The sequence below is a fragment of the Sceloporus occidentalis genome, unplaced genomic scaffold, assembly GCF_023333645.1.
Source record: "Sceloporus occidentalis isolate IW3139 unplaced genomic scaffold, rSceOcc1.0.p SCAF_103, whole genome shotgun sequence".
NCBI classification, from domain to species: Eukaryota; Metazoa; Chordata; class Lepidosauria; order Squamata; family Phrynosomatidae; genus Sceloporus; species Sceloporus occidentalis.
Genome location: NW_028317083.1, coordinates 1,809,796 through 1,821,529, shown reverse-complemented (window position 1 = coordinate 1,821,529; position 11,734 = coordinate 1,809,796). Strand labels below are relative to the sequence as shown.

At 42.3% G+C, this 11,734-nt stretch overlaps 1 protein-coding gene across 1 annotated transcript; it reads right to left on the bottom strand.

Moving 5' to 3' along the window:
- Window positions 1-1,866: 1,866 nt before the first annotated feature.
- Window positions 1,867-8,218, bottom strand: LOC149283512 (Golgi to ER traffic protein 4 homolog). The gene is made up of 9 exons (XM_089497501.1): window positions 8,067-8,218; window positions 5,801-5,879; window positions 5,549-5,630; window positions 4,696-4,845; window positions 4,310-4,448; window positions 3,737-3,877; window positions 3,056-3,131; window positions 2,301-2,373; window positions 1,867-1,955 (listed from the first exon to the last, which is right to left on the bottom strand). The coding sequence occupies exons 1-9, from the start codon at window positions 8,216-8,218 to the stop codon at window positions 1,867-1,869; spliced, it is 981 nt and encodes a 326-aa protein (XP_089353627.1).
- Between the last annotated feature and the right edge of the window lie 3,516 nt (window positions 8,219-11,734).

The window sequence follows — 11,734 nt, the reverse complement described above, 5'->3', positions numbered from 1 at the left end:
CCCCCGTTGTTCGTATTCTGGATCACAGACATTCTACCGTATGTTTCAAGATTTATAATCTGCCATTTGTGCCTTAAATGGGAGCTGACACTTTTTATATTACACTACAATTCCAAACTGTACGATAAATGCAGAAATCACTCCATTATTATTATTGTTTCATATAGAGCCGTCCTATTCCGTAGCCATGCACAATCACCAATAGTTCTTGAACGGTATTTAAATGAACAGAGTGGTTCATTTTAGCCAACACTGTCCTTTAAGTTAAAATGAAACTATAAAACAAATATAACATGGGAAAGGTCTTAATGAAATCTCACTGAGATTTAAAACATCTTTAGCCCAACACTGTTCCATTAACGCTCAGATAGGAGATGATCGCACTGCGTGGAATGGGTTTTTGTAGTTTTAGAGTATCAGTAAGGATGTAGTACCCTCATGTTCCACTAGGTGGCAGCATGCTCGTGTAGACAGATATGTACCCTACACCCCCACAACAATAAAATACCCTATTCACATGGACCTCACTTCTCCTTTGTACCTAACTAGTTAATTTTAGGGACAGTAGTTTGTGAGGTTATAGATCCTCACGGCATCTTACAGATACAGCACTGCTATTCTTAACAACTACACCAGTCCAGCACCTAATCTCGTCCAGTCAATAAACGTTTTATTTTGTATATGGTAAATGTGTTAAAAACATTATCATCATTACTGTTTTTTTTGTGAACAGTTTAGCCCCCACTTTGTATCAATGCATAAGGGATTCCATTTTGCACGTGCGGATATTATTGGCTGCAGCTCCTCACACCGATGGGAGCTCAGCTTTAGATTATGACGGGGAACCCCAGTGATTTTCTTTTCCTGTAAGAAGATTGGGGTGACTTCCAAGAAACTTTAAGTATAAGCTACACGTACATTTATTCAGACCGTACTAAAGCCTATAGCGCTGCGTAAATTGCTGGCGCTATATAAATAAAAGATAATTTATTCTTATTTTACACCAAAACGAACGATAGCTTCCCACCCACACCCCCTGCCCTGCTACGATAACTCAAGCAGAATAAAAGAGGACACCCCACAGTATATAAGATAAATTGCATGGTTTATTTTGTAGCACTGGCAGTTGGTCGGCCTCGCTGGTACCAGTACTACTGCTCTTGATTACATAAAATAATAATTTCACTACCAGTGTGACAGTCTGGCATGGTACCGGAAACTGAAGGGGTAAATGTACAAATCCGTTATCTGTAATAAATATTGCATATTAAAAGAAAGTCCATTTGTATTTAAATAACCTTAACACGTGTGGTTTATATTGGCTGTGCATTTCACAAACAAGACTATCACGCATACTGGACCTTAGGTTCGACTGTGAATTCTTGCAGCTGTGGTCAAAGGATGAGGCAAGAAGATCAAGGAAAATTCACTTTTTAAATCAAGCTATGGGTTAATGTTGAAAAAGAAGAAGGAATTAATAAAATTCAAAATGAATAATATTGAGGGAATTTGTCAATATTGATCGGTTTGGCTTTGACAAAGAAGCCACCTGCATTCTTGCAAAACGCGTAGGGATCTATGCACTTCATTGCAAAATGTATTTTCAATTCATGATCAGAATTAACAAAAGAAAAAAAAAAAGGAAAAAAAAAACGCGGACAAATGTCAATATTCACTCAAACTATTTCCTCCTGCTACCCATGTGTTTTAATTTGTATAGACCAAACATTCGAAGGGACGCAGACAGCTCTTTATAGCCGTTTACAAATAACCCCTTGAAGGTTTGAATCAGGAATTTGTTGCTCCAGTCCCGCTTTTAATTCAGAATCATGCAGCTCCGAGTTATAAAGTATTGGGTGCCACTTTTCAGTCCAGCTCGATGGGACTGCTATCATCTTGGCCGTCCTCTAGGTCCTCATCTTCGCCGGCTCCCATGAGGCTGTTCAGTAGGTTGCCTTGAAGAGGAAAGTCACCATTAAAAAGAGTAGAGAATAATTTAACCTGCGTCCTACCTCTTTGGGGTCACCATGAATACGTGTCTTTAACCACAAATCAAACTTATTTTCCAAATGTGACCTGAAGGAACTTCAATTGAGACTCTACAACCATACAACAAGCTAGCTAAGGATTAGGAGTCTGCGCAGAGTCACACAGGTTATTTTAACTAAACTGCCAGGTCTGGAAACAAAGTATGAACAGCCAATCACGGTATCACCATAATGGGGGGTAACAGTCTCACTAAATATATAGAAGGAAGGAAAGGAACGCCATGTGGTTACAAGCATTTTGTGTGCGCTTACCCAGTAAACCTCCGTATGAAGAGGACTGCTTAGGTGGGACACCAAAGAAAAGCTGTCCTATTCTGTCCAGGTACTGGAAGACAAGAAAGCACAAAAAAAACCCAAATTAAACACTTAAGATCCAGAGTCGAAAGTGCTCCCAGGGTAATAATTACATTTATCAGAAGGATAAAGTTGATACCATGTGTTGGGCCAACATAAAAAAGATGTAACATTCTGAGGTCCTGGAAAACCATGTGACTCTACATCTTTTACCACGTTGGCCTAATAAAAGGCATCAACTTCAACTAAAGACTTTAGATTCTCTTGGGCTAATATGGCAATACCCATCTTTTTCTTATGATAGAGAAACGCTGGTTAGGTTTGTGTGGAGTACGATGTGTTAAAGCCAACGTAAAAGTGCGTAAGGTAAATACATGCTCTAAGATTAATGAAAATGTTTACGGCCAAAGTTAACTGGAGGCGAGTCACGTCTATCACAATGGGGTCTGTAAACTAAATCCCGAGTGTCTACCTTCTAGCAAGAGAAACGTGCCAGAGCCAGGTGGACCTCCAAGCAGCCATGGCCACACTGTCCATGCCTCGGCTTCGGTCAGATTGGATGCTATCAACAGAGGTAACATGTCAAAGGCCTAAATGCCACTGTTTGTGGTGCGGTGACATTTACTGCTTGGATAGTTTTACAATGATTCATGCGATAACATCTCCCCCAATTTAAAGAATACTTTAAGAAAAACAAGCATCTTGTAACCTACCTCATTATACATGGGATCTCTCCTTAGAGAGGGCTGATACTGTTCACACAATACTGTAAATACGGTTAATTTCCCACTAGAAAGAACATGTAAAAAACAAAAAAAACAAAAACAAAACATCAGATAACTTAGTTGTTGTTACTATAAAGCAACACTCATGATCCTCAGGCAGACCGGTACTCAGAATGCATAAAAACAGCTGAGATGGCAGAGAACACGTTTAGAGCGTGTGATGCCGTGTTCAGGACTCTGGCATTCAACAGGTTAATAACGCATGCGAACAGTTACTGTTTAATGCTTAGAGATGCTTTGATCTTCTTAAGTGTTTGGTGGTGGTTTGCACGCTGCGTTAGGGCACGTTGTGCGTGTCTAATAAACCCGCTTGTGGCGATGGTTCACGAAGATAATTGTAAAGCAGCCTCTTGTGGCTTTAATGACTGCAAACCTACTTTTAATAGTAACTTGGTTTTGGAAAGATTGGTTCAGCCCCATCACATTTAGCCCCGACATGTCATGATTTACAGAGTCAGGCCTTTCTGCCCCGTTTACTGTATATTCTATGCATGTAAACAACAGGTCAATGCAGCCCCTGAGGCTATAACGTGAACCAAAGGACGGGGAAGACTTTTTCTTTTCAAATAGTAAAAAGAGGAGCGTGTGATTTTAACAATGTGATCATACCCCTCTACAGCCAGCAGGAGGAACCAGATGAAGTTCAAGAGGGGCTGTACAAACGGGGGTCCCCTTTCTATCGAAGGATGCTTCTCGGTGTAGGTTGTGAAAACCACGGAAGCGCTAATTTTGTTTTTTAAACACAGAAATCTGGAAGTAAAAAAAAAATAAATTATATTAACAGCACAAGAAAATATTTGATTTATAGAATAAAAAGCAGATCACAAGAAATAAATACGCTGTTTAAACATGGTTCAGATTCCACTCGGTCACAAAGATACTCAAGCGAGAACAAGGGAAACACTGTATACAAAGGAGACGTATCCTATAGAGAGTCGGTTTGACCGCGTCGTATGAACAGCCAAAAGCTGAAAATGTCAGCCATTCGCTTTAAGAGCAAAGGGTGGTCTACAAGAAATGAACAATCCCAGCCGGCTGAAACTTAGCACATAGAATTCTAAATACTGCTAGTTCTTTGGTGGCATTATTAATGTGTGACAGATCCTGGGGATTAGTAACTCATTCCTACAAGTTAGCAGTATGGCTGAGGTGCAGTACATGGTTATTTGCCACTGGACTTACTGTAAGACTGCCTGAGCCACAAACATGTCCACCTCGCCGCAGTATCCCCTGGTGGACGAATATTCTACCAACATATTCGCACAGCCTTCTCCGTCTGAGGAGTGCAGGAAGTGGTAACGGGATTCATAGTAGTTTTGCTCTGGAAGAGAAAGGCGATCTGTAAAGTTACATTCCAGGGTGACAAAGATCTAGCCATAGTAAGAGAGCTGGAGCATGCCACGTACAGCCTTAAGCCACGTTTATTTCATGGCTATATACACATTACCCAAAAAGGGTAGAGGCGATCCAAAACGGGGGTAAACAGGTATTGTGGAAGCGTTTCCCCCCCCTAATACGGTTACTCGTTCAAAATACCATCATAACCACAAAAAGACATGCCCGTTTACCTTTCCATAGTGTTATAGCCAATAATTGGTGCAATTTTGGATGACCTAATTTGCCAGAACCACCAGTCGACCACTTGAGTGCCCTGGATACAAAAGCCACTCGTTCAGGGGAATTTTGATCCATCACGCTAAATAATTTGGCCAGGTTTTCTAAAGAAAAAAAAAAAAAAAGAAAAAAACAATTGTCAGGTAACATACAAAAGAAACAATTCTACATACGGCCGTGTCACAAGCATTCAACGCCGGTCGACAGTCACAAGCAGAACGTGCTTCAGGGTCCAGGATTAAAGAGGTGAATTGGCCTCGGGCATCTCTGGAAGTTTGCAACATTTCGGAACATTAAACGTAGAGGACACGTCTTTGTATATGTCCTATCATGTACGCTGACCCTCTTAAATGCATCACAAACTTCCAAAGACATTGAGGTCTATTCAATAATTTTTTGGTGCATCAAGATGATGGCTGAATTGAGTTGCTGAGGTTCCACTCAACAGAACCATTCTGTACTCACTAAAGTGAATATAGCTACCAACTAGACATTTCGAGCTGCCTCAACTCCTGTGGGAATCGGACATTGACAAACAGTTGAGTCAAGCAGTCAACAATATCCACTCCGCTTCTCAGAAAGAGGGAGAACGGGTCAAACTCTCAACTCTGAACCAAACTGATCCGCTAGACCATGTCTGACACACCTTGAGGGGAAACATTTGGTTTTCCAAGTGCAATCAGATTGGGTCAGTTAAGTTATCTTCCATAAATCAGACTTAAGACATGTTCTCTGGCTTAAATAAGACAATATTCATTTTGTGTCAAGTCTCACCCTGGCCAGAAGGCCACACCTGGGGACACTTACCTAATAACTCATCGGTTACTTTAGCCTCTGACTTTTCTAGAGACTCCAAAACAAGCATAGATAAATCAGCTGCACTGTTTTGCTAAAAGAAAAACAGGAATGAGCAGATACGTGAATGTTTAAAGAAGTCATAATACCCAGTTTTGCATCGAAACAAAGTACAAACTTCACAAGAAACCATTGTTAAATTTCATTTTTTGGGTTAAAGAAAAAAATGCCAAATCAACCCCAGAAATTGGAACAAGTTCTCACCTGACCATGGCTGAAGAACAGAAGGGCCCCGGAATACATTAATTCTTGTGCTTCTGCGTGTTTGCTCTGTGACATGTACCTACAAACAAACAAGTTGACGGCATGACATACGATCACCTCAAGGTACTGGAAAATACTAGAGGATGTGTGTTGACATAGAAATTAGTCGATAGACAATTTTATGACCTGGGGGAGATCCCAGCGTGAGATCCGCATAGAAGAGCAGGAGAAGTCAGGAGCCAGCAGAGAGCATTTAGGAGTCAGGGATAGGTGGCTTTGTTAAGCCTTGAGCTAGTGAATCCAGAAAAGATCCAACGTATACATACACATTCTGAATATTGTATAATTACACGAGGATTCTATAGAACCATAATTACAAACCTGTCTACAATCAGAAGGATAAACAGGGTCACCACTGGTGGTCGACTGACTACAGTTTGAGCACCGTGACTCTTAGTTGCTTGTTATCATAAGCAGTCATACTCTTAATTACAGTGAATTAATCTGGGCCTGCTGGCCTTGACTCCTGCTATCAGGAGCGGAGTTGATCATTGATGGCTGCCGAATGATCAAGAAACCCACCAGCATAAAAGTTCCTGCTGTGACAGAAAAGGACTTCTCGGTTGTCCGACTCAGCAGGATATAGCGGGAGTTCTACAAAAGAACCTTTGGGAGTTTCAGGTTCTTTGAGCGCAAACAAAGACCCTTTGAGGGTCACATTTTTTTCTGTGGATTGGCAGCTGGATCCCACCGCTCTACCAAATGTAGTAAAGATACCCCTTATAAGAAATAATCAGCATTTTGTATCCACTTCAGCAGTGATTCTCAAATGCTTGGCCACGGAGCACAGTGGTTCTACTGATGATGGAAATATTGACTATTAACTTTTACTTAACCCCAAAGCTGTTAACAGAACTATTTGTGGATCATTTCACATAAATGTTCAGTTTTCCAGACATCCGTAAAACATACTTTTCTAGGTCAGGATTATAGCTTTTACTATCCTGAGAGTAATGAGACTTGTAATTCCGCCAAGGATAATTCCAGACCTGGAATTGTCACTGTTGCGTTTATTTATTTATTTATAATGTTTTTCAGATCCACGATGAACGTTGTGAGTTACTGAACTTTTAGTAAATATGGCCAAACAAAACAAAGATGAATTTAATGTTATTTTAAGTGCATAACGCCACTCTGTGTAAATCAGGTTAATACAAAACACAGCAGGGCCAGATAAGGAGTTAATATAAGCATACCTGGGGACCCTATAAATGAACAGACTCTAGCTAGATTAACCCCTTAACAGCCCATCATGAAGATTCTATGTAGTGACTTGAATACCGGTTCTCATGGAAACCTTGACTTTCCATTATTTAAAGATACACTCAAAGAAGTCACCTGTTTTCAAGCAGGGACACCAGCCATAACATACCGGTAGCAAAGCACCAGTTGATAGCATTAGATATGATCGGTGCAGTGTCACATAGGAATGGGTCAGTTGCAGGCTGTGTGACCCTGAAATCTGCCCCTTCACCTGGAGTTTGGGGCAGAAACTAGAGCGTTCCCAGGTATACTGATATACAAGCCCTTTAACTCCTTTCCTACCATAAGGAGCTTCACTCCGCTGCAGCTTCTATATCCTCATTATGCGAGAGAATTAATGTGATCAAAAGGTGATTTCTGTCACTTGGCTGCTGGAGACAAGAGAGCCAACGCGTAATATAAATCACTGTACGGCACATTATATATATATATATATATATATATATAATTATACTATATATAACAGCATTCCCTAACAGCTGCCTGAAGATGACACCTCCTCCAGCTGTTCTCAGAATACAACCCCCCGCTCCACCAGCCAGAAGTGATGAGAGTTGGAGTCATTTAACTGATCACGTGTAATTGCAGCCAGGTAGCCCTGCTTCCAGTCCCAATAATATAATGGTGACCCGGGCATCAGCCAAGCCACACAGCACTCAACAAGCTCTGCCCAAAGGCAACCAGGCCCTGTGAGCCAATCAGTGGCACAGCAGGGTCCCTATTTCTGGCAGCGAAAGGGTTAAAAGCAGGCACACGACAGATTGACGCTTACCAAAGCAAATGAAACCAAGGGAAAATACAAGCCCCGCCCTTCCATAGCAACCAGCAGAGCCAACAGCCAATCAGCAGCAGAGGAGTTTCGGCTAAGGGCCTCGGAAAGCTCTGGAACGTCTAACTGAACGGGTGGTTAGTAGTGAGGAGTAGCGGGTAGTCTTTCCAGTACCTGAAAAACAGGGTCCGGTACATCTGGTGGGCCTCGTAATAGTCTCCCTTTTCAACGCTGGCCCGCAGCTTTCCTTCCACCCGCTGTACCCCACCCCGGTTCCGGGCGCTGCCTTTGGAGCTCTCCTGCTCCGCCATTGTAGCAGCCATCATGGGGAGGGCGCAGAGACGTCAGCTTTGCTACGCAGCACAATACGCACGGTTCTCTGCTGTGCGTACGGAAGCTGCATAGGGTCAAGAAGGCGAATGCGTAGACGTGTGACGTGAATTCTAGTAAATGGTTGGCTTCCTCACAGCTGTCATGCTAAGCCCCTCGGCCGTTCAACGGGTGTATAACGTATTCTTATGCTCCTCTTTTAGAGCCACAGCGGAAACTAAATAGACATTTGATGATAAATGAGCACATCATGCGTTACATGAAGCGTATTGCTCTCCGTAACCCTTTAATTGCCATAGAATATTAGTCCTCTTCATGCATACCCCCCCACATTTCAAATGGCCAGAGGGACACTTTTAGGGGGTGTGGCTAAATGACGAGGCTTTAACAGGACGTTCATGTAATCAGATCAGTCACTGAGAAAATGATATTTTATTTATACGATTTCCTGCGGTTTTATACACATTTTTGGGGCTGCCGAACTCTGTGATACCCTAATACCCAGCACACATTCAGAGCTTCTAGAAAAGAGGGGCAGGAAAGGGGGAGTTGAAGCTAAAATAGGGACTGTGCCTCCTAAAGAGAGGACATTGAGAGTTATGTTAACGTAAAGCTGTATTTTTCTCTCCCCGGCAGGTATACATCAGCCCGTTCACCGTTACACTGATTGATGATAATACAGAAGAAGATGCAGTTTTGGGTGTCCTTGTTTCCAGTTCGGTTGTGCCAGAAATTCTCCTGTGACCAAAGGTGGCCTTTTGCGTGATCGGGCCGGTACATCATTAGTCACTTGCCCGAGATTGTAAAGGTAAAAATGATGTTATCTGGATTCACTCACTGTCCAGAGACATTGGCCTCTGACATCAGCTGCCCAGCAACCCCAATCTTCAGCGGGTAACCACTACCCACCCAACACACACCGTGCTTCCACGAAAAACCATGGAGTCTTTCTACGAAGTAAATACAGAAAGCTTAAAAGGCGCCTAACAAAGTACAGGAGGAGAAATGCTAGAACAAGGAGGTCCCAATCTAGAACTAGAGGGTGGCTGATAAATGGAACAGCATCAACGAATAAGAAGACGGACGACAGATTAAGGTCTTCAAAGCAGGATAAATGGGCAGACTGGAGCAGTTCATTGGTCTTATCTGCGGACAAATTACAAGGGAGTACGAGGGGGAAAAAATGGGCTGAAAGTTACAGCGAGGGTGTAGAGGAGGGTGAAAATGGGAAAGTTGGGCGTGGCTACAATGAAGCCCCACCTTCCTCAGTATTACACTTGTTAACGGGTAACAGCTTCCCAAACAGTTAAGAAACAGAGGATGTATGTGACGTCTCCGGAGTCCCCGGCTGCGTTTAGGATACACAGATCAGCGCAGGTTCATTATCTCACACGAAGCTCCGCCGTCACACGTCTCTCAATCCCTTCTCTAACGTGATGAGGGAAACGACCGCTGCAAACAAACCAGCTTTTACCACTTTACGTTTTATCATGAAATTGTTAGATTAGCAAATCTTGACATATAGAACTAGTCTGAATGTCAGTCTAAGGCTAGGTTTCCACTTGGGTTTTTGTCCTGCGTTTTTTTTCTTGATGAAAAACGCCAAGAAAACCGCCACTGCATTTTTCTGCGTTTTTTTCTGGAGTTTTTTCTGGCGTTTTAGCCTTTCTGTGGAAATTGCTTTTTTTGACCTTAGGCAGTTTTTCCAGCCTTTACAAGTTAGAAGTTTCACCCAGCTAAAAGGGATTAGGATAAATGGCGAGTATCTGCCCCCTGATGTCATTTACTTGGTAGAGTTCTACTTAAACGCCCCGGCGGACCCTTTTGTCACTTTTCTGTGGTTTGTAAGGCATGCTTTATTCCGAATGTCTGCTCCTCTAGGAAGATTGGCCCCAAATGATGGTGCAAATTGTTTGCTGTTGCTTTTGGCACGCAGGATCCAGTTGATGCGTCGCGTATGTTTGTTTGTAATGGCATGTTTGTTCCAAATGGTGTAGAATTCAATATGAACTTTGTTTTGTGTGAAACTGTTTGTTTCCAGCCTATTTCTCGTAGGACACACAGATACTGGGTCCATCCTCTGCATTGTAACTGTGGAAAAACGCCATAAAAAACGCCAAGGCAATAAACCCACATGGCTTTTTCATGGCGTTTTTTCTCTCCCATAGACTTCTATTGGAGAAAAACGCCAAGATTTCCTTGCAAAAAACGCCAGTGTCAACATGCTGCGATTTTGAAAAACTGCCACAGAGCCCAAAAAAGCAGAAAAGCGCCAAAGAGGACTGAAAAAACGCCAAACAAAAAAACGGCAAGTGGATATGGCATTCTGCGATTTCCTATTGAAGAACAGCTAACATCTGGCTGCTGCGTTTTTTCACTAAAAAAACGCCAGGTGGCGCTATTGGCGTTTTTATGGGCGGTTTTAGCTAAAAAAAACCAAGTGGAAACCTAGCCTAAAGGTGCTGTTCCACTCAGACAAAACGTTACTCTCCCTTCACCCTGTATGCTAAGGAAACAAGTCTTAAAGGACAACTGTAGCGAGAGGAAGATCTCTCTACACTCCTTAAAATAGAATAGGGCAAAGTTTTTAAAAAGCCTTTGCAGCTTTAGATATAAAAAGAAGTTTGTTTTTCGCGTATTTTCTCTGCAGAGTAATCGCAGACATTGGCTGGTAGCGGCCATACGTATGACAACCAGTCTGCAAGTATGGAAAAAGCTATATTTCTCAAGGCCAGGCTGTAGATTGTGACTCAAGGACGTCAAACAGCTGCAGCCTCAAGCGGTATTTATTGTTTAAGGCACGATTCTTTTTACCCATACAATTCCTTTCGTTAACGCTCGGTGTGTGCCGGACAGGCCAGAGTCCATTCTCTAAAGAGACAGTCGGCACCGCATCAGCAGCTTTCTCAGCGCTGACTACCTGTATAACGTATAATTTCAATGTGTGGTGAAGAACTTGCCAATTTAACTATACATTATACAGGGCCAGGTAAGCTCTTCCTGCAGGAGAAGGTCACTGGGTTTGGACCTTCTTAATGTATTGTGAGATCAAGGAGCCAAAGCAGCTCTGTCGAGGCTTCATTCAGTCAACCGTCTCCAACCAGGGGAGGGAATTAAAACATAAGTCATGAGAATAATTTATAACGTATAATATAGAATTCAAAGTTTGAGGAGACTGAAGAAGTCTTACCGATATAACGTGTTGAAAGCCTGTAAGCAGAAGCTTAATGGGGGCTGGAACTTTATAACGAATAGAAACTGAAATACAACTCCTGCCAGCGCTCATCAACTCTCTCCCTTCAGTGAATAGATGTGGCTTTCCTGCATCATAACTACAATCGAGCCAAGCTCTTACAAGATAGAAAAGGTATTCAAACTAATTTGGACCACTATGAGATCTGCAAGTTTCTTAATTCATATTTTTTATAAACAGGCATGTTTTCCTGCATATGTGCCAAACATGTATTTTGGGGAGATTGTTTCCTTTTCAGCCAAATGTTAGCGTTTACCTT

Bases quoted from the DNA above. Each gene is read 5' to 3' on its own strand.
- LOC149283512 (XM_089497501.1), bottom strand. From the start codon at position 8,218: ATGATGGCTGCTACAATGGCGGAGCAGGAGAGCTCCAAAGGCAGCGCC. The intron at 5,631-5,800 runs GTGAGAACTTGT...TTTTTCTTTTAG, and splicing joins TGTTCTTCAGCCATGGTCAG to CAAAACAGTGCAGCTGATTT. The intron at 1,956-2,300 runs GTAAGCGCACAC...TTCCTCTTCAAG, and splicing joins TTCATACGGAGGTTTACTGG to GCAACCTACTGAACAGCCTC.